Below are 27,693 nucleotides of genomic sequence, written 5' to 3' on the forward strand. Positions count from 1 at the left end.
TGAGACAGAGAGTAGAGTATCTTTAGAAGCCATTGCAGGCTGGATTCAGATCTCAGGAAGTTCTCCACGTTCACACTCTCACTGGTGAGGGAGGGAATCCCATCCTGTACTCACTGAGCTACATTAATATGTTCAGCTTTTCTCACTAGATCCCTGTGCTTCAGCACTGATAGTGTCTGGTGCAATCTGGACTACACTCTGCAAGTCTGACACAAAGGCTTTGCAGACATCACAGCCTAATCAGATGGATGAGAAAGCTTCCATCCCTTAAACCATTGGGGTTTTGATTTTGTAACCAGACATCTGTGTCCCACAGCTATCATAGCGACAATATATTTACATGAATCTTTCACTTGGATTCTAGGTCACTGTCCTTCTTCCATGCTCTGGTTGATTTTTCTCTCAGAGGTTCCCCATGGCATCTTCCAGTGAAAATCCACTACCAAAAGCCCCACTGAAGCTCAAAACAGAAAAATCAGTTTAGCAAAGTACATACAACATCATACACCATGTATTGGTAAAGTTACCTCACATCTTTTTCAATTCTTACTTTCCCCAAACATCTACCATTTCCAATGACACTTGGCTCTAGTTTTTATTTGATCTTCCTAGAGGATTAGTCTCACCAACACCATGTAACTAATTTGAATCAGATGAAAATCCTGCATCTGTTGACTGACTTCAAAATAAAGATACTTTTGTGCTTAAATGTTTACAGGGTTAGGGCCCCATTCAAAGAAGTTGCCTTCTTGTTCTCATTGGCACCACAAATGTCCCTGGTAATACAGGGATGGCAATTCACGCACTGAAGCAGCAGTTCTTGCAGAATTATTCTAGTTACCAAGATTATACTGACAGCCAGGCAAAGTGCTGAAGGATTGTGTCCCATCTAGGAAGCACAGTGTTAAAACTGGGATCTCACTGGGATCACTCAGGGAGATAAAAACAATTTGTGCTTTTGAAATGCAGAGTTCTCTGTGGATGAGCTGCAGTCACAACGCGCAAGCTCCTTGCTGCCAGCTGCTCAGTTCGATGTGTGCACTCGCCAGGTTTGTGTGTCTGAGGGGTCAGCCCCTCTCTCTCCTTCCCTTCTCCAGGACCCTGCAGGGCCGGGGACATGGCAAATGCCAAAGGGCCTGGAGAGGGCTAGCATTCATCTATCTTGGCTTAGATGTGCTCAGAGCAAACAGTAGGTATTTGTTTCCATAAAGCTCAGGCACCACAATAATTTTCAACAATGAATGCAGCTCCCCCTTCCAAACCACTCACTTAATAGCAATGACTGTGCATGAAAACAGAGCCCAAGTGGTATTGCAGCAAGCTGTAGCTGCACATCATCTGACTAGATTTTAGAAAAGTTACTTGTTAAAATAAATATAGGGGCATGTTTTCTACAGCTGCATTTTGGAAACTTTTGTAGAAATACAGAAAGCATTAAAGCGAGCTGCCAGTGACTCTACTGTTTTCTATGGACCCTGTAACTATTTCATGTAAATAGTTTTTAACTTACCCCTATAATTTAATTTTCTTTGTTGACTGCCCAAAGTGCTTTTGAGGCAAACACTTCTTGCAGGTCACCCAACCCTTATCAATTCTTTTTCTCTTTGTAGTCAAACCAAACAAAACCAGCATCACCACAAATAAAACTGGCTTTTTTTAGCAGCAGGTACCTTTGGTTTTCACTAACTATCTGCCACTAGCACACTAGCCCTTACATGCAGCCTAGTTTCAGCAAGGTCAGTAGTTGAACTCACTGCCAGAGTTCCCCAAATCACCCAGCAATACCGGTGACCTGACCCACAGTGTGATGGAGGTGGGGGTATGAATGAAGGCTGCCAATATTCTGGTTTAAGACCTCATAAGAATAGCAAGTGCAGTTTTTATTTGCATGGTGTTGACTCGCTGCCACTTGAATCACATGAGTCTTATTTGATTTTTCATGGATTTTATTTGATCTCTAGGAAAACTTTGGCTTCTCCCACTCCCTGTATCTTTCTGTGAGCAACAGGGGTGTAATTTCAAAGGAAATTACACTCTTTCCCCAGTACAGTAAAAGAGCTGGAATTGCATTGCATGCAAAATAAAATCACTTCTCCATTAGCTTAGTCATTTGTGGACAAGCTCCCATGCAATTTGCAGGGAAAGAGGAAAAGGTGGCACGTGGAGGTACACATATGTATAGGCATGCATAGTTATGTACCCAGCTGTGTATTTCTATCTACCTGATTATCTACCTGTTTATCTTTATACCTCTCTTTACTGATCTATCTAGCCCATGGGATTTATATTGTGCGTATGGATAACACATTAATGACCATTAATGACCACCACTATTAATGTGTGTTTATTTTTCCCAAAGGACTACCTCAAAACTTCTCTTTAGCAGGCACTAGTTAATAATTTTGATAAAAAGGCGGGAAGGGCAGCTGTGTCAGGCACTTGTCGGATCCCATTGCCGGGACGTGGCCGGTTGGGGTGGCTGGGTACATGCTGCATGGTTGGGGGACTCCGCGCTGTGAACTCAGCGCTGTCGCTGCCAGGCACTCCACACCCGGGGTGCAGTCGCTGCCAGCAGGATCGTGGCTGTGTCTCACTGACAGTACCTCATGTGGCGGGCCTTTGGGATCGCTTCTGTTGGGCGGATTTTAGGAAACCCCAAAAAAGCACGATGAAGCGCCAGACGACGCTGAATCTTACTGCTGAGGCCCTCCTGCCGCCGATCAGGGGACAGGGAGAGCTCCTGCCACCCGTCCGAAGGGGAGCATCCCGGCGGGATGCACAGGGAGCCCTGGCGCCGGGAAGGGGGCGGGATCGTGCTGGGGAGGGCGGGGGCTCGGCCCCGGGCCCGCCCCGGCCACAACAGGGGCGGCACCGTTCGCCGGGGTCCCGCATCCCCGCCGGGCGGTGTGGGGCGTGCGGAGCGCCTCGGCTCGGCTCGGCTCGGCTCGGCTCGGCTCGGCTCGGCTCGGCACGGCACGGCACGGCTCGGCACGGCTCGGCACGGCTCGGCTCGGCACGGCTCGGCTGCCGTCGGGCAGAGTGTTCTCTCGGCGCCCGCAGCCCCGCAGCGGGATGGAGCCCGGCGCGGCGCGGCTGCTGGCGGTGCTGCTGTGCCTGGCTCCAGGTAAGCCCCGGGGTACCCGCGGTACCCGCTCCGGTCTGCCGGGCAGCCCCTGAGGAGAGGGACGCGGGGATGCCCGGGTGCCGGCTATGGGTTTCCTATGGGTCTGTCGGGGCTGGGCCAGGGCGAGTCCCCGGGTGGGACGGAGCGCCGGTGGCTGCGGGCTTGCGGAGCCCTCTTGTCCTGTCCCCTCGGCCTCTCCTGTCCGCCCGGCCGGTGCTGGCCGTCGGAGAGCGCTGCCTGCCGCGGCACGCTGTCCTGCCCGCTTGGCTCCGGCATCAGCTGTCGTTTCCGAGAGCAAAATGTCCCTGGAGCCAAACGCGGGAAACCTGTCATGGGAAGAACCTGCTCGGAATGCGAGTGATCAGAGCCCGGGGAAGCGCTGGCGACACGGGGAGTGTCCCGCTCCGGGCACGCTGTCTCTGGCCCGGCTGTCACGGCCGGGGCTGCGGCTCGGCCCGGGGAGCCGGGACTCCCGAAGGTGATGGCAGCAGCCAGGGAGGAGTGAAAATCTTTCCCTGTGGTACTCCCTGTGGTACTCCCAAATGTTACACAAGCTGGGCTGGTGTCTCAGAGCAAGCACTGGCACCCAGAGGGCAATCACAGCCCTCACCAGCGCCAGTGGCTCCGGGTGGGTGCGATGCAAGCCGCTGTGCCGATAGTCCGGGAGTAACACAGTTTTGCCTAACTTCTTAGGAGGAAAGAGAAACTTAGGAAATCACAGCATAAAATAAATTAATGGGATTTCAGATTTGTGACAAACTGTGAAAATAGTTCCTTTGCTTAATTCATTGATCAGTAGTCTCAAAGAAGTATATTCGATTTATTATAAGAAAAGCTGGTAATCCCCAAGGGAGTGAGATCATCAGATGAAGGTTCACTTCGTTTCAATGTCCCACATCCTCTTGTTAGACCTTGAAGTTGGCAATGCAAGAAAACAGGAACTCCACCCTGGCTGCTGAATTGTAGTGCTCTGCAGCTAGCTCCTGACCATCTGCCTTTGCTTCCTGTTATGACAGAATTTTTGAACTTTTTGGGATGTGTGAAAAATCATGATTTACCCTTCGCTGCTAAATAGATGATGTGAAAGTGTCCACTTAAATCCGGATGAATATTCCTGCATATAATACTTTTCTGATTGAGTAGCATTTACTTGTTTATTTGGTTTATTAGAGAGGTTTCATACGTGTTTTTGCAGGTTTATGTATGTCTCTGGATCAGCCAAGCCTTAACATCCAAAAAGATGTCCTCACAATAATGGCAAACAACACACTAAATATTACTTGCAGGTAAGGACAAGTCTGTTCAGCATGATTTTGATGACTGGTAATTTATGTAGTGAGCTTTTGTACAGAATCCCACATGATGTGATCTCTCTCTCCTGTCAGGCCACCTTTTTTCTCTCCACTCCCTTTGGGCCTTGTGCCTCACTTTTCCCTAATGAGTTTTAGAAATTATGTGGGAGGGCTGCGGCCAGAGAGAGCTGGGGAGTGTAGGGTGGCTGTGGGAGGAAGCATTGGCTGTGTCCTTGTGCATCGTGCTGGTGAGCCATACTCTCAACACTCTCTTTTGGGTGATTTGTCACTTAGATTCAGCAGAATGTAAACCTCAAGTAGCTTCAGTGTAGCTGTTGGCAGTAGGTTGTGTGTGTGAATTTGTCCTACATGGTTTGATGCTCTCTGTGTGTGATGGGGTGAAGCCTGTCCCTCTCCACAGCCACAGAGACTGGTGGGGCTGGGGCTCACATCACAAGTGTCTGCTGCTCTAACATCTGCTTTCCCAGAGGTCAGAGACCGCTGGAGTGGTCATGGCCAAGCAAGCAGAGCAATGCTGAGCGGCGTGTCTCCGTGACAGAGTGCAGTGATGGCCCCTACTGCAAGACGCTTACTCTGAGCAAAGTCATTGGCAATGACACAGGGGACTACAAGTGCCTTTACAGGGACAGCCAGGCAGCTACAACCATTTATGTTTATGTCCAAGGTAAGTGCTTACACTGCTCTCAGGTGTCTTTTCCCTAGTGTCAAGAGAAGAAAGGAATATAGTGTCTCAAAACAGTTTTGATGTAAAATTTATTAATCCTAGAATATTTGATCCTATGGAACATTTTTCTTGTTTTCATGTTGACTAATTAAATTCAGGTATGCTAGTTGCCATCAGCATAAAATCCTTTATACCTATGATTCTGAACTGACCTGCCATATGCAGTACATGGTCTGCTGTTCTCCACCCAGAATTTAGCATAGCTAAATTCCACCCAGAATTTAGCATACATATCTCTGCTGAGCTCTGAGCCTGTCCTCATGCAGAGCTATTACTGACCTCAGCAGGAGTTTCATATGAGAGAGGATTGCAGAGGTTTTATATTTGTTAAAAATTACAGATCCAATCTCGTGTATGATTTGTACTGATACCATTTAAAAAAACCCCAAAACCACCCAAACCCCAAAACATAAACTTTCACACATTTGCTGACTCTGGTGGTAAAATCTATGTAGGCTGTAAGAGCTCAGTTTTCAGCTGAGTGTCACAGACACTGCAAAGCCTCCAGTTATACACTCAGCTTCAATAAGTGCACTCATTGAGGCATCTGCCTTTTTGTACTGATGGCTTCACCCTCATTTCCATATGCATCCTGTTTCCTCTTTATTGTTAACTTATAGTTAGCATTTTGAGAAATGAGATGTAATTAAGTACATGACTTAGCTTGTTTTATAGCGTCATGGAGCTATTTTTTTTTTTGGTGTTCTGCTCTGACTTTGAAAAGGATGCTGCCATCAGGGGAGTCAATGTAACATGTCACAATTTTTAACTGATACTTCCTGGAATACTTATGCAAGGAAAGTCACGCTAGGGTAAATCAGTTTTTTGTCGACAAAAGGACTGCTGTAGCAGGAAGCCATTCTCCAAAGTGCACTCTGCTGCTGATAACTGTTTTGAGAAAATTATATTCTAAATCTAGGGGGTGGGGTATCTATAAAGACATGTACCTCCCCTATTTAGTCTCATTATTTCAGTGCTTTATGACATGGATAATAGTACAACTGACTTGTGAAAAAATAGGGAAATAAGAAAACTGGAAAGGTTTCCAGTTTCCATAATCATGTGATGAATAATACCCACTTATCGATTGAATATTTTTCTAGATTACAGATCACCATTTGTGACTTCAGTTAGTGATCAGCTTGGCATTGTATACATCACTAAGAACAAAACTGTGGTAGTGCCGTGCCTTGGAACCATGTCAAATCTCAATGTATCTCTACATGCGGTAAGGAAAAAGCCTTCTATTTTTTCAAGAGTTTGTTGAAGTCACTCTGGCATAAATATGTTGTTTGAAGTAAAAATACATTTCTTAAAAACTCCTTTCCATCATTGTGAGTTTTATAGCCTGTGATTACAAGATGAGTGCTGTACCTGTACTCTCAAAGCATGTACTAATTCCCTGAGCTAGAATGTTGAAATGGGGGCCCTGCAGTTGTGGCAAATGCTGGTAAAAATTCAGGGTTGTTCGATTTTTGAATTCTGACTATGTGTTTTATCAATATTCCAAACAGAAATATCCAGAAAAGATATTTGTTCCTGATGGTAAATCCATTTCGTGGAATAATAAAAGAGGCTTCACTATACCCAGTCATTTGATCAACTATGCAGGCATGGTCTTCTGCGAAGCTAAAATAGATGATGAAAGCTACCAGTCTATGATATACATAGTTGCAGTTGTAGGTAAGCCAAAGGTTTTTATTTCTCTGTAACCGATGTTCTTTTGCTTTCTACAGCATACTGAACCAATTACATTTGGTTGGACGCTAGGTTATTCAATACTGACAATGCAGTTAATGCAAAATGGATGTTGAGATTTATATCACTTTTCTTTTAAATGCAATGTATTGTGTTCTTTCTGGTTGATCATTGGGATAAGTGCTTCTATTTTTAGTGTTTTACATTGATGCCAGGGATTTTAATACTTTTTTTTTCTGACAACGCAAACCTTTTCCCTAAAATCACTTATCCACAATCTCAGTCACAGTGGAAGGAAATGAGAGGCAAGCAACCATCAGCAACAGATGAAAAGAAATTGCTCTGAGTGGGTACCAAGGGAAGGGTGGATCTGAAGATCTTGCTGTGAGCTGGGTTGTCTTGTCTCCCTAAAGACCTGTGTCTTGCTCTCACAGGGTTTTATGCTTTCCTGCTACATTTTGTCAGTTGTTCCTCATACCCCAGAAATAATGTGATAATTCTGTGGAGGCCTAAGCCTGAACTTAGCAGCAGAAACTCAGCAGCTTTTTCAGCTGAGGACATAGTGGCCATTTCAAATGTCCAAATGGCACCAAGGCAATCTCTCCTGGCTTGTCAGGAAGTCATAGCCTTCCCTCTTTACTCTGTGCAGAAGGCTTTTACTTCTCCACCCAATTCACAAATCCTCACTCTGATTTGGAGGAATTTCAGAATATCTGTAGAATTTCTGCATTCAGAATGTTCTGTTTTGAAATATTTTACTGCACAAAGTAAACTTTGGATAATTTTGCTACTGCACTACCATTATTCTCTATAAAGTTCCTGCTTACTGCTGGGAATGGGTGTACAATCTCCCTTGGTTTAGGTCTCACAAGGATGAGAAGGAGGTGTCTAAGGCAGAGGAGCTGTATGAGTCACTGTCCCTTGCTTGCTCCCACCACTGGAGGGGCTCTGATCAGGGGCACACATCCTGCTGTGTCACTGTCTGACACGGATCTCAGCTCAGGGCAGGCACGTCACTTCTCTCCAGGCTCCTTTGTACACCCATTGTTGTGCTGCACTGGGGCATCGAGGGCCTCTTTTGTAGCTGGGGTTTTGGTGGGAGTTGTGGTGAATTCACCTGGGAAATTTGCTTACCCCCCCGTTTCGTGTGTGCCTTTTTCTCTAGGGTACCGAATTTATGACCTGACAATGAACCCACACAAAGAAGTAGAGCTGGCAGTGGGAGAAAAACTTGTTCTCAATTGCACTGTAAGGACAGAGCTGAATGTGGGAATAGATTTTAAATGGGACTACCCTTCCATCAAGGTAAAGTCGTACTAACTTACGGGTGCCTTCCTCACAAAGCAATTTTACTTATTTTGGCATAATGTCACTTCCCCCTTTAAAACATTGAGAAAGAAGATGATGATACGCAACAAAATTTCTGGTATATACAAATGTGCAAAGGGTGACAGAAGGAATAACAATGGCATTTCCAAACATCTCTGTCTTTTGTCTATTGCAGGAAAAGCGTGCCACTATTAGGGATGTAAAAACCACTGCAGGAGAAATAAAGAAGTTTGTGAGCACCCTCACCATTGACAGCGTGTCCTTAAGCGACAATGGTCGGTACACTTGTGCAGCCTCCAGTGGTCGCATGAACATGAAAAACAGCAGTTACTTCCTTATCCATGGTATGACATTTCCCACTGCAGTTCTGTTTGTTGTTTCAGATTTGGGATTAATTACTGGGATGCAGAAGGCCTCTTGATGATGAACCAAATGACAGAAATGAACCAAACTGCAGCTACAGTATTTCTCTTGCAACTAGTGTGGGGGTTTTTTATACCACAGCCTTAGTTAATAATAAGATTTTAAAGGATGCTGTATTTTACTGAAAGCTGTAGAATCCCACTGGAAAGTGGGCAGTAAAATAAAGTGATGTAAGCCTTTGACCCTCTTCTGCATTGACCTCCTCAAGGTCCTGTAAAACTCAGTTTGTGTAGGTGGCTTTGTACAAGGGCTGCCTGTTCTCACTCTTGGTGAACTTAGGCTGGATCTTGGTGGCTCTGTGACATGAGAGTCTGGGTCAGCATGAATGAAGCTAAGAAAATAAAACTTTCAGCTTTTGTATTATGAATAGATGAATCAAATGGAGTTTTGGTGGTACGGAAATGATGCAAGGGAAACAGCTTTGGCTAAGTGAATAGATAAGTACGAGGCCACATCCTACAGCCTTTTCTCACCCCCCTCTTGGGCACAGCCCCAGCTCTGCTAACTTGCTTATAGAAAAAATTACCAGCATGAGAATGGCTCATTTTTAATCACCAAGTTAGACAAAGAGATATATATTTTGAAGGAGAGTAATTTTCCTGAGGTCTGATTTCAGGGGCCAGAATATTCATGGCACTTTTAAAACAAAACAAAAGACTTTCAAACTTATTGTGGGCATAGTGATTCAAGATATACTGAATTTTCTCCTGGTCTCTTTCTGTTCTGCTCTTTAGCAGCCAAAATGAGATCATGTGCTAAACTGAGTATACCAGATACTAAGTCTAAACCATCCTAAATCTTAGTCAAAAGACTAATTTAGTCAAAAGGCTAATCACTGTCTTCTGTCTGAATGCAAGTTTATAACTTATATCAAGTAATGTAAATAATTTGAAGGTACTGTGTGACTGCAGTGGTTGAAATACATACTTGAGCATTTAACTTTATCACACTGCAGTTTTGAATAGTCTAATTTCCTGGAATAAGTATATTGAGAGAGTTTTATGATATGTGTATATATATATATGTATATACAGGTCTGACAGTTGGCATACTATCCTGAGAGCTGAGTCTTGTCTCTTCTTTCCAGAGCTCCTCAGTGAGGGAACTGGTCTGTTCCTCTGTGTGAAGGAACGGACTAGGCTTTCATGGTGGCATCTCTCCAGAGCCCAGTATGGAGCCATCTGACCAGTGACCCATAGTCCTGTCACTAGCTCCTATTTGTCATCTTGTTAGGTGCTGACCCACATGGAAAGCACTTTTGCTTTGGTCCATGAGAAAAGACCGTTTAGTTTGCTTCCTTTTTTCCCCCTCAGAAAGTCCTTTTATTCACCTGGAGAAAATGGAGAATGTTGTTGAGACAAGGCTAGGCGACACAGTCAAAATTCCTGTCAAGTTTAAAGGATATCCTCCACCAGAGGCTAAATGGTAAGAATTGGGATATAGTGTGTTTGAAAAAATGAGCAATTCTTAGTTAAAGCAAATCATTAAATATTCAAAGTGCTCTGTATTTTCTTCAGGTATAAAAATGGAAAAGCCATCAATGCAAATCACACAGTAAAACTTGGCTACGCATTAGTGATCACTGAGGCAACTGAAAAGGACGCAGGGAATTACACGATTGTCCTTACAAACCCCATTAACAAGATGCAGAAAAGACACACATTTACCCTGCTGGTAAATGGTAAGTGGGGTAACAGAGGTGCCTTTCTTTTATGCGTGGATTTGGTACATTACCATCCTTAGGCTTAATTCATCCCCTACCTATGAAGATTTAAGTACTGAAGAAGAGCAGTCCTTGAGCCTCAGCCCTGGGAGGGCAGAGGTGACCGGTCTCTCCTGGCTCTAGGATGTGTCAGTCAAGAGGCTGCAGACTCTGGGTGCTGGTGTTGTGATGATACTTTGTATGGGGTGGGGTTTTTTGTTTTGTTTTGGGTTTTTTTTCTGTATATTATTCTTTGCCTCTGTGTCCTGCTCTTTTCCTGCCCTTCTTGCTGGCTATGCTGCTGGAGTCCTCCTCCACCCCGCTCCATCCTGGCCCTGTCCCGCCTCACCCATCCTTCCTGCCCCACACAGGCTATCCCTCCTCTTCTGTCCTGTCCTCTACAACCTTCCTCCTCCTCCCCTGCCTCCTCCTTTCTGCTCCCCAGGAAACAGCCTATGCTTTGAAGACAGCAGGTCTTGGAAAGGGCAGCAAGGCTACGTGCAGTGGGATCAGGCCTGGGGAATAGTGTGCATTTAATGGCTGGTAATGGTGGTGAGAGTCCAGGAACTGCATTTTAAACCATGGACTATTGAAGGGGGATTTTGTAGGAGATCCTAAGTATCCTGATCCTCAAAGCATTGGGCAGGCTCACTGCTTCCCCACATGTCCTTGGAGATGCTGTGTTGCACTGGTATTGGGGCATGGTGTGAATTGGTCACCGTGGGTCTAAAGCATGCACCCTGGAGCCTTCAGCAAGAGGTGTGACCTGCTGCTCTCTCCTGCAGTGCCCCCCCAGATCGGTGAGAATGCTCTGATGGCGCCCGTGGACTCGTACAAGTACGGCTCGACACAAGCGCTGACCTGCACCGTGTACGCCGTGCCGCCGCCCAGCACCGTGCTCTGGCACTGGCAGCTGGAGGAGGAGTGCACCTTCAGCCCCCAGTGAGTGCCAAGGCCCTGCTGTTTCTGCAGCTTATGCAGGTCTTGAGGGATATTTGGGTTGGGTTGGGGTTTGTCCAGTGCCTCCCTCGTCCAGGCTCATTACAGAGTGCAAACTCAATGGCCAATGAAGAAAGAGGTTGTTGTACTTAATTTGCAGATTGCTGCAGGCAGGCTCTGCCAAGGTCATTGCTGTTGGCAGAGGCGAGGGCCACCCGCAGAGAGGATCCAGCAGTGCTGGCATGTTGCTCTTGTGCTCTCTGGAAGGGCATCTCGACTTGCATGGGGTCTCAAATGCAGCTGTTTGCACGCCCTTCCCTCAGATCCCCCTGTGGGCTGCAGGCCCAAAACTCCATCCCAAACAGAGGAAATTTGCTGTTTATGCTAATGATGCGTCCTTGTGGTGTTTTTTTCCCTTGTGCTCAAGTGCTGAGTGTGATGGGGCTCTTTATCTGTGTGAAAGTGTATCTCAGAGGAAGTGCACTGATTGATGTTGGGGAATGATAGAGAGAGTGCCTGACTGAGATTCACGCAGCTTCCCTTATCTGGACCTGCCATAAGCCCAGATTTCCTTTAACAAAAAAAAAGTCCAGAGTAAAAAAAAGGCATTCTTCTTTCCTGTTGTTGTTTTTAAAATGATTCCACTAGTTTCTTCCTTTGGTGCCTGGTTGCTTCCTACACAATGGCTACTGTCCTTAAGAAATTCTTGTAGGGAGTTCAGCGATTTTTATGTCTCTCTGTCTTCCTTTGAACTAAATCAACTTGAATCATCCACTTATGAATGGAGGTTTGTTCCCAGAATAGCTGCTTTGCTCCAGCCACCCAACTGAGCTGACACAGGCAGATTAATTAGGAAATTCACCTTTAGGCTTGGGGATACTTTGCTTTAAAGAGCATGAAGGTCTCAGGAGGTTATAGGGTGAAATTTAATAGAAATATTTCCAGAAGCATATGCTTCCCTCATAGATGCAAGCTGTGGCCAGTGATGCATCTGACTTATAAGTTCATATTATAAGTAGAACCCAAAATACCCCTCTGGAAGGGCAAATATTCCTCTTATCTAATGCATGTGTCTCTACTTACATTTCAGGAAAGTTCGCTCCGGAGCTAATCCGTATGCGTGCAAGAAATGGAAAGCGATCTCCGAGAGAAAGGGTGGGAATCAGGTTGAAATTAAGCACCGGGTCGTTACTATTGCTGGGAAAACAAAGGTGAGCACATTTTCTTTTCTCTTGGCTGGGGTTGATTAACCCTGTTCAGCAGTCCACATGCCTGGAAATACATCACTAGAGATGAGACTCTCTTCACCTCAGGGAAAACTTGGGGATCTACTCTCAGCTAGATGGGCAAGCTCCTTCTGAAGCCAAGGGGTAGAGATACACACTTTCAGTTCATTTGAACACTGACCAAAGTGAATCTCCACTGAGGAATATAAATGACTTAGATCTCAATAACTACCTTTTTGCGGTGTAAAGTTAGATGAGTTAATATTGCAAATTAACTGTAATAGAAATTGGAGAGACTGAAAAGCAGAAAAAATTGTGGGTGCACCCTTTTTTAACACATATGTCTAAGTCCATCTTCTGCTTCTTCCCATTTTCTTTTACCTGATTTTTACACGCTTAGAGACAAAAATGTAAACTTCAGAAGGGGACGGCGCTTCTGCCATGCCATGGGTTTGTGCTTTGGAGGGATTTGTGGTTGTGCAGATATCTGCAGAGCCCTTTGCTGAGCTGTTGAGGTGTCTGGGCATTACTTTAGCACTGATGTGGTATGAAATTGCTTGATTGTTCTCTTGTAGACTGTGAGCACCCTCGTGATTCAAGCAGCAAATGTATCTGCTTTGTACAGATGTATGGCCACGAACAAGGCTGGGTCAAGTGAGAGAGTGATCTCCTTCCATGTGACCAGTAAGTGCCCCCTGCCAAGGACAGCCACGTTAAATTAATGTTATTTTGTCTGTTTGCTGATGAAAGGCACTTCAGTGATGTTACCTGATTCCTGACCTTTATTAAATCCTTTCATTCTTTCAGATTTTAGGTTTACTTATGGCTTTCTTTAGGCAGCCTTTACAGTTGCCACTATTTTCAGTCAGGTGATTAGTTCTACCAGCATCAGTGGAGTGGCAGGCTGCTGAAAGTGATGCAAGATGTTGTCCCAAGAGTGACTGCTGTTGAGCTTTAGTAGTTACTTAAAAGAGCAATGGAGAAATTATGGTAGTGCCACAAAATGAATAAAGATTTGCTGTAAGAGCTAAGGCTAAAATTTTCCAAACCAGTGACAAAGACCTTCTGTCTCCTCAACAATCAGTCCCCATATTCATGTGCCAAAATTTTGTTTTAATCCAAATCTAAAAATGACCGATAAGATATTGCTGAAAATCATCTTAGGTTGCTGTAAGTTTCTACAAGAAGAGTGACTGAATCCTTCATTTGATCCATTTGAAATGTGTCACTTAAATAAGATTGTACTCCTAGTTCACTGACTGATTGATTTGATTGATCTGTTTCAGTGTTTCTTTTCCTTATTTTCAACCAGATAGATAATTTAATCTGTATTTTCAAAATTACTTTCTCAAGTTAATGTTAGCCACAAAATGCACAATCAAATAGGAATTTATTTTACTTTTTTAACTTTCAGGGGGTCTTGAAATTAATGTCCAGCCTCAGAATCAGCTGACAGAGAAGGATAACATGTCCCTGCAATGCACAGCAGACAAGTTCACCTTTGAGAAGCTGTCATGGTACAAGCTGAGCGCTCACGTTTCGCAGACTCCCTTCGGAGGGCTGCCCATGCCTGTTTGCAAGAACCTCAATGCTCTCCAGAAGCTGAATGAGACAGTCTCAAGTACCAATGGTGAAAACGTCACCTTAGAGCTCATCCTTCGCAACATCTCCCTCCAAGATGCAGGGGACTATGTTTGCATTGCTCAGGACAAGAAGGCTAAAACACAGCACTGCCTGGTGAAGCACCTCACTGTTCAAGGTACAGATCTCTAACTCTGAAGCAAAATGAGTGGTTCTGTATGAAAACAATTGCAGTAGTGGCAGTTTTTGGTATGTTCAGGCTTTGGATGTGTTTGATTAATGGTGTACTCAGTTTGTTAAATAGATTTACAGTTGTTGTAACACATTCTTCTGGGGTTTGTCCAGGCAGCAGGCACTGTTTCATTAATACCAGTGAGGAAACACTGACTGAGCCACTGTACTGTGCAAGGAGATGTGTTTGGTTTCTGCTGAAGTAATGTGTTTAGCTCAGTAACTTCTCCACTTTTCAGAACACATTTTTCTCTGTAGCTGTATTCATGTGTGTACTCCTAGCATTAATGCCATTTCTTTGTGTGAGTGGCTCTTGAGGTTGCAGTAGTGCCTGTAATTAAAAACTGCCATGAGGGATACTGGTGTTCAGGCAACAGCAATGCAAGCTGATAATCAGTCAGCTTTCCACACAAATAGTGATTACCTTGCTTTGGGACCTAGACATCTAGGTTGATTAGGCAGATTCAGGGAAATACTTATGCATGTTCATGATCTGTCCTGAATGGACATTTAATGGACCAGGAGTGTCAAACCTCTCATAAGGACTCTGGACACAGAAATGCAAGGGAAGCAATTTCTCAACTACTCCCTCTTCCCTCAGCAGCCTGAGCAGTTAAAAATTAATTCAGCTAAAGCAGGTTATATCAATACTGTTGAAATTTTCTTGGCTATTATAATTTTTTTCATGTCATGTGGAAGTTAAACTATGATCTTAACATGAACACTGTGGCTCTTGGTCTAATCAAAGGATTTGAGTCTTTGGTATTGGGACATGAACTGCTACTACTGAAAAAAATGGATCTTTTTCTTAATAAACAGTAATTTTACTGAATTTTCAAACCAACAGAGCCCATGGCACCCACACTTGTTGGAAATCTGGAAAATCAAACAACAAATGTTGGTGAAACAATAGAAGTGTCATGTGCAGTGAATGGCATTCCTCCTCCAAGCATCATGTGGTTTAAAAATAACGAGACACTTGTGGAAGATTCAGGTGAGGATTGCTCATTTGCTATTATCATCAAAAGGCTTTCTTTTGTGGGACTGACTGCTGATTTTCACCATGAAAAGTTTTGTTTTGAATTCCTAACAAAAGTGGCATAAAAATAGCAAAACTAAGAATAATTTTTTTTTCCCAGGTATTGTTTTGAAAGATGGAAACAAAACACTAACCATCCGCAGAGTGAGGAAAGAAGATGGAGGGCTGTACACCTGCCTTGCCTGCAATGTCCTCGGATGCAGCAAAGCTGTGGCTTATTTTTCAGTGGAAGGTTGGTGTTAGCTTCTTTCCAGATTGTGCACAAAATCTTTAGAATAACTAGAAGTAAAAATCTACAGGCTATCCTGATGGGAGATCTGAAAACATACTGAAAAAATATGAAATTTGTGAAAAGTGCTGACCATTCCTATCAAGCTGAAACTGGGTGCTATCATAGCTGTTGAGGTTGATGCTTTTTTCTCCACCATGCTGCTTAGGGCTTTTCAACAAAAACTGAATCTATCTTACTTGTGGTTGCAGTGAAAACTCTGCCAATCTATATTAAGTGCAACCCATAAAACAGAGCCAAGTAAACATGCAGCTATCCTGGGGCATCTCTGTTGTCTAGGTAACATAATTGACATACCATGTTTTTTAGCATAGTATGTTGTACCTTTTGAAATTATGTAATTACTTTCACAGGATCTGAGGAAAACATAGTGAAGACTTTTTGCAGTCTGTTGTGATTGCTGTCTCATTTTAGTGAAACAGGTAGTGATTTTAGGGACTCCAGCCTTGGTCCATCTGAAAGCATAATTTGTGAGACCCATCTCTCACTTGTTCTAGTCCTATTGTGGCACACCAAAATACAAGTTGCAATGACAAACAATAAATGGTAGCAAGAAGTTAGTCTGCAGTGTGGATAGCTGATGGACTTTCCATGATGGACTTTCCACTCAGAGTTGCAACAAGAAGCCTCAAACTAAAAGCTCCTTGCTCTTGATATTAGTTCATCCTTTCATTCATTAGTACATTTGCATACTTCAGTCACTGAGCCATTTGTACGCCTCTGTCTTTAAAAGTCAGGGTGGTTGATCCATACCATTAAGTTAATTAAAGCAATATCATGTTGTTCTTAGAGGTCCCTTTAGGATATTTAGATGTTGGGCAAAATGTTTTAATGGGGTGGAAATTATCTGCAGATGATGTCGATGTAGATTTCAGCTGATGTGGTAAATATTGCTGGGGCACATCTGTAGAAGTTTGAAATTTGTGTAGGACATACTGTTTAACTCCAAAAAATTTATAGTGCTGCTCATGGGGGTCGTGCAATGGAGTGTAGGAAAATCTCAGTGGTGCAAGAGATGAAATACAGGAGCATGATGTGGCAAAGAGGGGCTGAAGAGGAGACCTGTGTCAGTGCACTAAAAGGTGTTCAAATGGTATCTGCTGGCCACTATTTTATGGGAAAAGGAACATTGTAAATAAGACCTTATTATCGTGTGTTCTTGTAGAACCACATTTTTCATGCCCCAGCTGAATGATGTCAAGAGACAAGAGAGATTGTTCTCTAGGTCATTCTCGCAGCTCTTTATTTTCTATATGATGAGGGTGTTTTTTTTGGTTTCTAAAGAAAGAGTAATAAAAAGAATACTTTTTGGTATTCTAAAACCATTGTTTTCTAAAAACATTTTTTTAATTCTAAAAACATTTTTTTCCAAAATGTGGATTTTACCTTTTTATATTTGCCAAAGGTCCAGACAGTGTCTTTGGAGCAAAGTTGATGCTGAGAAATGTGATGGTGTGTAAAACAGCATGGAACTGTAATATTCCAACATAAACCCCCAAGCTTTTTGTTTTGTTTTGCTTTCGTTTCCTTGCCCCATGTTGCACTTTTAAAATGAACCTTCAGAACAAGGACCTCCATTCTTTACTTTAATGAATGAACAAAACAAATATGCTTCCAACTATCACTCAAATATTCATTTATTTCTTCCCAGGCGCTGAAGAGAAAACAAATCTGGAGCTCATTATCCTCGTTGGCACTGCAGTGATTGCCATGTTCTTCTGGTTGCTTCTTGTAATCATCCTCCGGACCGTTAAGCGGGTAATGAAAAAATTCTCATACCATCCTATCAGCACTGGTCTTGCATGACAAATGAGAGCTGACTTGAGGCCTTTTGTGTTGCTTCTTTCCATTGTTCTTAAATCAACAGACACATTTTTTCTCTCCATGCCATAACATTCTTGCCTGGAACCGGGGGCGCAGAAATTTGTTTTTAATTGAACAGGCCCTTGCAAGAGAAAAATGTTTCATCTGGTTCTGTTTATTAAAAAAAGAAAAAGAAAAAGAGAGAGACAGAAAAAAAAAGTGCAAGTAATTAACAATGATGACACTCATGATGACATGGTGTAGCGAAATGGTAGCCTGGCATTTCTGGGAACTAATGAAATACCCTAAAGTGAGAAAATGGCGTTTTGCCTGCACATTGCCAGCAAAAAACTGTGCAACTGCAACTAATATCATTTTCCAGGCCAATGGAGGGGACATGAAGACTGGCTACTTGTCAATCATCATGGATCCTGATGAAGTCCCTATAGACGAGCACTGTGAGCGGCTCCCATATGATGCCAGCAAGTGGGAGTTTCCCAGAGACCGGCTCAAGCTAGGTGAGTTTTCATGGCATGAGCCATTTCGTGATCCTGCAGCCAGCACCGTGCTGGGGGGTGTTTTGGGTCCTGGCTCCCCACAGGACTGCTCTGTTGCATGATCCCTGGGTGGGCTCTGTGTTCCCATTGGATATGGTGCATCCTCTCTACATTTTAAGTCCTCTTGTTAATTTTTGCTTCATTAACACATTTTGGAGTAGCTTTTTTATTCTACAACTTTTTCCTGCTGTGTCAAGCAGATATGTTTGTGTTCTCACTTCAAGGTAAACCTCTTGGACGTGGAGCTTTTGGCCAGGTCATAGAAGCAGATGCATTTGGGATTGACAAAACTGCTACCTGCAAAACAGTGGCAGTGAAAATGCTTAAAGGTAAAAATAATGACTAGAACTTCAACTTGAATATACAATATAGGGATATTTGTCAACACTCTAACCATTGTACCCATTGTTGTAAAAGTTAAGCTTAATGGCTGTTATCAGGAAAAGTATATGCCTTTTCCTCACTGATAACTGAAGCAATGCAGCTGTGCTTTCCTAGCCACTGCTTTATAATTCTACTGAAGTTCAGAATGCAAAGTTGCTCCTGCAATCAATTTGCATGTGTCCCTTATGCATCCTTGTTGGAGCTTTCTGCAAGTCTCAAGACAATGGCTTAGGCACGCTCCAAACTGAGTTGTAGTTTGGAATAGCTTTCTCCTCACTTTAAATCATATTATACTGCCTCACACTTGCCACAAAATGAGATGAAAAATGAAATGTGTGGTTCCCAGACACATTGTTCTGAAAGAAGACGTAATAGAGCAGCAGAATGGGGCTGCCAGCAGCTGGGGGCTGTATTCCACCCCGTGCTGTACTGGCATAGCTGACACAGCCTACCAGCCAGCAAGGCTCCTCACTTGATGGGCTGGTTAAATACCAGAAGAGAATGGGGAGGAGGGCACAACCTTTCTGTCTGGGGTGCTCCTGACCTGTGTTGCTTTTCCTCTGCAGAAGGGGCAACCCACAGTGAGCACAGAGCACTCATGTCAGAGCTGAAGATACTCATTCATATTGGCCATCATCTCAATGTTGTCAATTTACTTGGAGCCTGCACAAAGCCAGGAGGTGAGTGACTTCTTAGTGGGTGAGAAGGTGCTAATGAAAACCCTATTTCTACCATGTCTGCTGCACAGACAATTGAAATTCAAAATTAAAGACTGGAAAGAGTAGTTCTTTCTAACACATGCCACACATACACACACACCACACACACACACACACACATACAAAAGTCTGATAGAGCAGGTCCAGAGGTGGAATAAAGGTGGAATAAGGGCCATGCATCTCCATCCCTTACTTATTCTATCACTTTGCTTTTCTGTACTTGAGATCCATGTTTATGGTGGGCAGCCCATGTGTAACAGACTTCCAAACTAAGTCTAATATCAGATTTAACAAGTTACTCTTACTCTTGTCACCAGCTACAGGGGACTGCAAATTGGGACTTCCCCTCTCTGTCTTTGGATGGGCTGTTGGTGCCCATGTGTGTGTGTGTGTGTAGGAGGGGAAAATGCAATTTGGAGTCCAGCTCTGGGTGGATGAATCTATTTCACTTTATAATCAGAGACAGATGTTTTGTTTAGCAAATCCAGTACTACAAACTCTACAAACTAATTTGGAAGAAATTCAATGTAAAGTAACTTAGTAATAATTTTTCAGGGAATCTGACTTGTTGGCTTACTGTGGGATGAAAATTTAATTTGTAAAGTTCCGTGACAGAAGTCAGTAGTTGAAGGAAACATAATCCAAAAATATTTATTTCCTTGTTTATTCCATAATAAAATAGAGATGGCCAGTACGTAGAACCTAGGATGAAAATGTATCACCATAGCAAATGCCTTTATGCAATAAATTTGAACATGAAATACCATATTTAGATTGTACATTAAGGCATCTATGTCTAAAACCAAGTTTCCAGTTTTAAATGTTTAGTACTTTAATCACCTGTAGAAAAATGCAGGGATAATCACATGTGTATTCTATTGCAGAGGGTAATTGCACTGAAGCTCTTTCAAATATTTATGCTGCTTCCTTACAATGTTAATTAGTTTGGCTGTTATTGGCACTTCAAATATAAGCACACCACTATACTTTTTGACATATGAAATTAAGCCCACAATTTTCAAAATTATGTGCAGATAACAGCAGAAAAATAAATAATTTTGATGCATTGATTAGATTGGTTTTTTTTTATTACTGATATTTTAAAGAACCCTTGGCTATTGGAATGCTCTTTGAACTGTATGCATTTCTAGGCAGAATTTATGCTCTGAGATAAGGTGGGATATAAATGGTCTAGTTAATTGCTTTATGCGTTGTACAGGACCACTCATGGTGATTGTGGAATACTGCAAGTTTGGAAATCTGTCCGCTTACCTACGGAGCAAGAGGAGTGAATTTATCCCGTACAAGGTGAGGAGTCAAGGTTGACAGTGAAATGTTTGGTTTGGTGGTTTTTTTCCACACACAATGTTTCTTTTTCTAGTGCAGACTGCAGCGGCAGTCCTTGGGGACACTGAGTGTCTTAGCACTTCCCATGGGAATGAGAGATGGCAAAGACATCAGAGGCCATTTAGTCTTTCCCCTGGCCCCTGCAATGTAGTTGTTTTGTTATTGTTAGCTTAAAATGTGCAAAGGAACTGGGCTTCCACTATTTCCTTTGGCAGACTGTTCTACACTTGGCTGTATCTTTCAGGAAGTTTTTTCTGATTATCAGCCTGAATTTTTTCCTTTCTTAGTTAAGCTCCAGACCACCTTAAATAACTGCACTCCTTGCTTAGTGTATATATCCCTCAGATATCCATAGGTATCTGCTGTGACATGATTATCTGTTCTACTGTCCCCTTGGCTCATTGCTGAACGAGACTGCACATTTCTTCTGCTCTTAATAGTTTTGGATAATTGATGCAGCTCATGAGTTTACATTCAGCTTTTCACCCCTGAGTCCTTTGCAAAAGGGAGCCCCATTACAGCACCGTGATTTGAAAGAAGTAGGAAGATGGGGACTGGCATTTTCAAACTCGTTTCTGGGCGCCTCTGAGAGAACTCTTATTTATGGAGGGCATCCATCTGGAGGATCCATGCTGTCTGAGAGTCAGATTGCTGTGTGAAGAACTTGGCTGTGTGCACCCAGCACTCAGGGTCACCCTGGGGACCTACCCTTTTCCACCCCTAGCCAAGAGGGAGGCCCCTGGGCTGTGCTCTGCCATGTTGGTAGGCTTGAGCCTTCCTGCAGCTGCTGTGTTTAGATCAGAGCTTCTTCCCGCTGCTTGTTGGCTCTCCAGGGGGTTTTCTTTATCCTTGGAGACATTGTTTACTATTTTGTATTGGCAAAGGCAACTTGCTGCATCTTCTTGTGAGGTAAAAAGATAAACAAGTATCTTGAGAGGCCTTGAAGTAAGAGGCAGGGTTTGATGAGAGTGCTGACCCTTGCTTACACAAGCAGTGGGAATGGGATTTGGCAGTGTTAAAAAACAGCCCTGCCAGGGAAAACACCACCAAACCAAAGCAGGAGAAAATGGAAATGTTTTGGAGGATACCTGTTGGGCTGGAGTCCTCCCTAGAGGCATGCAGTGGCTTAGGGAAAGAAGGCAATAAGTCAGATTTTGATGGCTATTAGGGTTTTGGCCAAGGTAGAGGTTTAGCAGAAGGCCCTTTGCAGCAGCAGGAGGTAAAGCCATAGCAGTACAGAGAGGCTGAAGTGTACCAGAGGGTTTGGCAGCATCCATCCACATGTGTTTCACAAGCGAGGGGCACCAGGGGCTGAGGACACCAGCTCCTCAGTGAGCATTTAGTCACCTGCATGTGGAGGTGCTGCTGAGGTTTGGCTGGGAGGTTGTGAAAGCAGGAGAAAATTGTGCTGTGGAGGGGCAGAGGGTGCTCCAGCTGGTGAACCTGCATGGCCATGGGTTGGGTTTTGCTGGTTCCATCAGTGCACCAGCCTGGCGCCCCAACCAGAACTGCCTTGGAGCAGGGTAGCTGATGATGCCTTCACTGGTTGCTCTCCTTGCCTTCCCCAGTGACCTTGGCACAGACCATAGGGAGCATCACTGCCTCTCCAGCAGAATCTTCTGGCATGCTTTCAGCTTCTGATTTTTCTCACCCTCCTCTCATATTTCTAGACCAAATGTGCCAGATTTAGGCAGGGGAAGGAGAACTACATTGGTGATGTCTCTTCTGACCTGAAGCAGCGCTTGGACAGCATCACGAGCAGCCAGAGCTCCGCAAGCTCCGGCTTTGTGGAGGAGCGGTCCCTGAGTGACGTGGAAGAGGAGGATGGTAGGACACATCTTCTTCTGGTGCTGGAGCATGTGCCATTGGTGGGGCTGATGAGGGACACTGGGGACTGTGTGATTTCCAAAGCTCCCTCAAAACTGTGTGTGGGATATTCTCTGGATGTCCAAAGTTCCTGAGTATTATCTATACTAGATTATCTAGATCAGCATCCCAAACCCCTCAGCCCAACCCCAGATAATGTCCTGTAGGAAAAGGGTCTGTTTTTAGTGTGAAGTTTTTGGAGAAATGTCTATTAAATACCCCAATATTTTGAGGGTAAGTTGCAGAGTACAAACTCCAAAGGCAGTGCAGAGAGGGATGCACCAGCATGCCTACTGAACTTCCATAATGTCTACCCAAAAGTTAAATACTGTGAAACGCTAATTGATTCACTGCTTATTAGCAGAGAGCTTGCTTTGCCTTCCCTCTGCCCAGGTGGTCTGTCAGGAACAGGAAGCCTGAATTATCCACTCATTCAAAGCCTCTCCAGGATGTACATATCCTCTGCAGTGGTTTCACTGATGCATTTGCCATGTTCTCCTTTGGCAGATGCAGCATGAAATGCTCAGTGCTGCCATTTCAGAGGCTGCTAATTTCACCTAGGGGTGAGAGGTGAGATCAGACTAGTTATGAGGAAAGCTCTACTTCTGTTCCTCTACTGCTACTAAAAATCATTTAGTGCAAGAATACATCAGTTATGTGAACAGGGAGAATGATCTTGCAGTTTCAATCCAATCTAATAGGTAATGTCAGGCATGCACTTCACGCATTTCCACACCATCTTGGTCCCTTTCCAGTATGTCCTGGGGTAAACATCGACCCTCTGAGCTGGAGCATTACAAGAAGTATGAAGACCTGAAGGAGCCCTTATGGTGAGGGTTTTAGCCACCAGTGTTGTAGTTCTTGGTAGGTGTCTGCTTCAAATCAAAAGCTGAACAAAGTCTCAGAGTTGTTTATCTCAGCAGGAACTAAATGCCTAGCTATCTTTGGATATTTGAGTACATTATTCCTCCAGGTCACCAGATGATGAGGTTAGGGTTCTTCTACATTAAATTAGCAGGGCTTCTTGCCAAATCAAAGTCCTTCTCCCTATGGCATATTCTTTTCTCATAAAGACTAGGTGGGGCCTCCCTCTCCTGGTTTCTAAATTCATCTTCTGAAACCAGAGAAAACTTTACTGTCATAGGAATTTGTGAGCTGAATTTCAGTTGTTTTTCTTTTGGGATTGTTTTGCAAATCTTTCCTCTGGACATAAACAAGGAGACCTAGGGTATAACCCGTTGTCTCGAAGTTTATTTTGCACAAGACTAGTTTGATGTAAAATGGGTTGCTAGTGATAATTATATAGCTAAAAAAAAAAGTGCTTGATTTGCTCTTCCAGTCCAGTGTGGCATAAGGTTCGGATGGACTTTTACCTAACAAGCAGTTATTGGTGAAATCAGTGACAAAGGGCATGTTTGACTGTCATCTGATTCTTTGCAGCTGGTCCTGAAGACCTTTGCAAGAACCCTTTGACCATGGAGGACCTCATCTGTTATAGCTTCCAGGTGGCAAGAGGAATGGAGTTCTTGGCCTCACGCAAAGTAAGGGACTTCTCAGGAAGAGTGACATGTTATTTATTTGACTGCAGGAAGTAAGCTGTAGGTCTACAGAAGGAAACAGCATGTTCATCTTTGGACTGGCAGTCAGCCGCAACATTTTCTTTTTGCTCTGAGACATTCCCAAATCATTAATGCTACAGAGTGAAACAGCCCATGCATTTATTGACACAAATGTTAGTGATCTGTACAAGGTTTATGGGCCACCAGTTCATAGAGGAATGGTTAAGTAGTTGGAGGAGGGGAACTGACTTAAAAGGACAATTGAAGGAATTAGGGACAAATCCCTGGTAAGAGGAGCTAAAAAAGAGTGAAGGATTTTGCTCTGAGGAGGTTGGTTGTACCTTGTGCATTGGGATTGGAAGGGCAATGTGAGGAGAGACAATACTCAGCTGTGAAACTTATATGGGTGACTCCTTGGAGAATCTCTTGCCAAGGACACCCTGGCAGTCAACAGCACCTGACCTGCATTTTCTCCTTCTAAAAGTATTTTTCTGTGATTTGTGGCTAAATATGTAGAGTACATGTTTCAAAGGATGACAATTCCAGCAAGAGTGAGGAATTGCCTGCAGCTGTATAGAAACAAAAACCACTTAGAAATGGGAATAGAAAATAGAAGCAGGAGATACAACACTGCTCTAGAATGCAGGCTCAGTCTTCAAGAGCAGACTTCAGAGTCTTTTTCTAAAAACATACTTTTGTCTGCCTCTCATATAAATCCCAATTGATGTGCAAATGTAAAAATACCTGCTTCCAGAATCTGCAGTTTCAATCCATAGTAGAAGCAAATCTGAAGCCACTTTCAGAGCCTGATTATTTTTTTTTTTACTTCAGGCTATTGAGGCTTGAGTTTTGAATTGTTTGGGTTGTTAACTAAGCTGCTGTTCTGCATAGGTAGAGATGTGGACTTCTTTCTTTGTAGTAAAGATTAGTTTGTGTTGGAATCAAGTCAGCATTTTAGTGTGGTGTTTTTCAGAGAAATAGTGGAGTACACAGATTTGAGTGAACCTAAGTAAATCTAAAGGTAATCAGATCTGAACCTGTTTTGTGTTAGCTTCTTAGGATAATTAATTAGCTAACTTCAAAGGCCCTCTCTGCACAGTGGATAAACAGACGTATGTTTGGACTTGGGAACACAAGTCTCCCTGAGCCAAATCAGTTGTGACCATCAAAAAAGCACTTAAAATCAGCAACTGTTGATGCTGAGGTTTCTTTTTCTTAAAAGGTTTTAAGAATTATCTGGCCTTTGAGGGTAGGAGAGCACATATGTGAAAGAAATCAGCCCTGTGGACAGAGCTGTGACGACAGGCAGCACATGAAGTTGTTTACTTCTTTTTGCAGTGCATCCACAGGGACCTGGCTGCTCGTAATATCCTCTTGTCAGACAATAACGTGGTCAAAATCTGTGATTTTGGCTTGGCTCGAGACATCTACAAAGACCCGGATTACGTCAGGAAAGGAGATGTAAGTTTCAGATTATCTGTTTGATAGAGAATCAATATGAAATCAGAACTTCTTTTTTCTTTTTTTCCCTTAAAGAGATTTTTGGAAACTTGGTGTTTTGCTAAACTTTGATACCATTTTGTTTATGGAAATACTTTTAGGCTAGACTACCCCTAAAATGGATGGCACCGGAAACCATTTTTGATAGAGTATATACCATTCAGAGTGATGTATGGTCCTTTGGAGTTCTGCTGTGGGAAATATTTTCATTAGGTGAGTCACTTTAATTTTACTGAGCCATCTCTAAACAAAAGAGTCCGAAGAAAGCACTCAAAGTGTTCTTGGAACCTCTGTAGCATTTTCTTTTTACTTCTTGAAAAAAAAATTCCTGTATATTTTCTCCATCAAAATAAAATACTCAAATTTTCTTTAAAATGCAAATGTAGGAACATGGGCTTGAAATGCTTCTTCATGCAATTTCAGTATGTGATGATGTGCCTCATTTACTCAGTCAGTTGCTGTTTCCATCATAAATATAAATTGTTTACACATCCAAATACACCAAATTGTCTTATTAACACAAACCGTAGCAAGTTATTTGCTTGAAAATGAATCCCAGAATTTAAGAGTCTAATGCATTAAAATTACTGTTGTTTTCATTTTAGGCGCATCACCGTACCCTGGAGTGAAAATTGATGAGGAATTTTGCAGAAGACTGAAAGAAGGAACGAGAATGAGAGCACCAGACTATACAACACCAGAAATGTGAGGAACTCTTCTTCCATCTGCCCACATTTACCCCACACTACTAGCAGGTGCAGGAGCAAAAATGGGTGCTGTTTTCTTCACACTGGTATTTTAATTGGTTTTGTCATTCCAGGTACCAAACAATGTTGGACTGCTGGCATGGAGATCCTAAGCAGAGACCAACTTTTTCAGAGCTGGTGGAGCACCTGGGGAATTTACTGCAAGCCAATGTCCGTCAGGTGTGTGACCCGTATTCTCTGGTGGCTAAAACCACTGGCTGAACCTGTCCTGTCCTGCCAGCCATCACAGCATTCCACAGCTGGGTACTGTCTGATGGAGCTGTCAGGGAGCCTGGGCTTCCTCTGCTGCCCCCATTGCTGACCAGCAGCTGGGTCTCTGACCAGCAGAGAGTGACTTGTGGTGTAGAGATCCCAGAGGTTGTGTTGTGGTAACCAAAAGCCACTCTGCCCTGCCAGCAAAGCTTCCCCTGACACTACTGGTGGCACAGGCTCAGTTCCCTGCTCTGCTGCTGATTTCTCTGCAGGCTGCAGACACATTCCAGCAGGTAGCTCCTGTTGATCTTACTGTGCCAAAGATGGTTATCTTTGTGTATGTGGGGGTGGGTGTGGGCTGCAATGCTTTAAATGGCTATCCTGGAAAACAAGGACACAAGAACTTCATTGCTCTGTGCAAATTAATGTGGTAAGGCATGACCTGTGTGCAGGCATTGCAGTAAGAGAGACCACTGCAACCAGGTGGGGACATGGGCCTCCCTCCCAAGCTCTCCTTGTGGTTTCTCTTCAGTTACTATGGAAGTGGACAAGGCCAGGGCCATAAATGCGAGCCCACTGAATGAAGGAGGATGGATTTGGCTGTGTGCTCCATACTAGACAGACTCTCCCTTTTTAACCTCTGTGATAATGGGAATTACGCTGCCCTTCTAAACTGTCAGGTTAATTTTTTTTGTGGCATTGGGATTCAAACATTAATGAGATCTACCTTTATTTTTTCAAAGACATCAATAAAAAGTCCAGTTTATATATTACGTTACAGTATATAATATAAAAATCTATTTTAAAAAAAGTAAAACTACTTGGAAGATTGATAAGAACCACCTCCTTCTTTTAATGTAGCTGCTCCTGCAAAGGTGGTATAATGTTCACAATTTAATAAAACACCCACCCTGTTGGGCTGATGCATTCTCCATGTACGTGCACGTATCTGTTTATGTCTGTGTGTCTCTGTAGCCTATTTAATTTTTGTGTTTTTTCACTGCATTCTACAGGATGGTAAAGACTACGTTGTCCTTCCTTTGTCAGTGTCATTGAATATGGAAGAGGATTCGGGTCTCTCTCTCCCAACTTCACCTGCTTCCTGTAGGGAGGAAGAGGAAGTCTGTGATCCTAAATTCCATTATGACAACACAGCAGGAATTAGGTATTTTATATGGTGGACATCCTACTGGGGCCTCTGGGAAGGTTTTGTTCATGCTGGGGGAAGGGAAAATGAAAGGAAGAGACTTCAGCTGCCTGGTCCATATTTAACCTTCTCCATAGGGATAAGAAGGAATTTGTAAAGCTTTTGCAGGCAAAAGCTAGTTTCTTACCTTCCCAGTTAGTGATTTTCTTATTTATTTTTATTGTTGCTACCCTT

The 27,693-nt window shown here is 43.4% G+C and overlaps 1 protein-coding gene across 1 annotated transcript in view; it reads left to right on the forward strand.

Moving 5' to 3' along the window:
* The first annotated feature begins 2,906 nt into the window (after window positions 1-2,906).
* The window catches only part of KDR (kinase insert domain receptor), a 30,538-nt gene continuing 5,751 nt past the window's right edge, over window positions 2,907-27,693 (forward strand). The window contains exons 1-27 of the mRNA XM_058804364.1: window positions 2,907-3,124; window positions 4,320-4,410; window positions 4,905-5,101; window positions 6,265-6,389; window positions 6,676-6,844; window positions 8,025-8,164; window positions 8,364-8,532; window positions 9,925-10,036; window positions 10,129-10,292; window positions 11,099-11,255; window positions 12,343-12,463; window positions 13,054-13,162; window positions 13,893-14,237; window positions 15,138-15,284; window positions 15,430-15,561; window positions 17,270-17,376; window positions 17,804-17,939; window positions 18,203-18,307; window positions 18,929-19,042; window positions 20,301-20,389; window positions 22,099-22,255; window positions 23,735-23,835; window positions 25,192-25,314; window positions 25,455-25,566; window positions 25,959-26,058; window positions 26,174-26,279; window positions 27,326-27,477. Of these exons, the coding sequence (XP_058660347.1) occupies window positions 3,073-3,124; window positions 4,320-4,410; window positions 4,905-5,101; window positions 6,265-6,389; window positions 6,676-6,844; window positions 8,025-8,164; window positions 8,364-8,532; window positions 9,925-10,036; window positions 10,129-10,292; window positions 11,099-11,255; window positions 12,343-12,463; window positions 13,054-13,162; window positions 13,893-14,237; window positions 15,138-15,284; window positions 15,430-15,561; window positions 17,270-17,376; window positions 17,804-17,939; window positions 18,203-18,307; window positions 18,929-19,042; window positions 20,301-20,389; window positions 22,099-22,255; window positions 23,735-23,835; window positions 25,192-25,314; window positions 25,455-25,566; window positions 25,959-26,058; window positions 26,174-26,279; window positions 27,326-27,477 (3,632 nt within the window). The 5' untranslated portion in view covers window positions 2,907-3,072. The remainder of the gene's footprint in view (window positions 3,125-4,319; window positions 4,411-4,904; window positions 5,102-6,264; window positions 6,390-6,675; window positions 6,845-8,024; window positions 8,165-8,363; window positions 8,533-9,924; window positions 10,037-10,128; window positions 10,293-11,098; window positions 11,256-12,342; window positions 12,464-13,053; window positions 13,163-13,892; window positions 14,238-15,137; window positions 15,285-15,429; window positions 15,562-17,269; window positions 17,377-17,803; window positions 17,940-18,202; window positions 18,308-18,928; window positions 19,043-20,300; window positions 20,390-22,098; window positions 22,256-23,734; window positions 23,836-25,191; window positions 25,315-25,454; window positions 25,567-25,958; window positions 26,059-26,173; window positions 26,280-27,325; window positions 27,478-27,693) is intronic.

This window comes from Ammospiza caudacuta, chromosome 4 (assembly GCF_027887145.1).
Source record: "Ammospiza caudacuta isolate bAmmCau1 chromosome 4, bAmmCau1.pri, whole genome shotgun sequence".
Classification (NCBI taxonomy): domain Eukaryota; kingdom Metazoa; phylum Chordata; class Aves; order Passeriformes; family Passerellidae; genus Ammospiza; species Ammospiza caudacuta.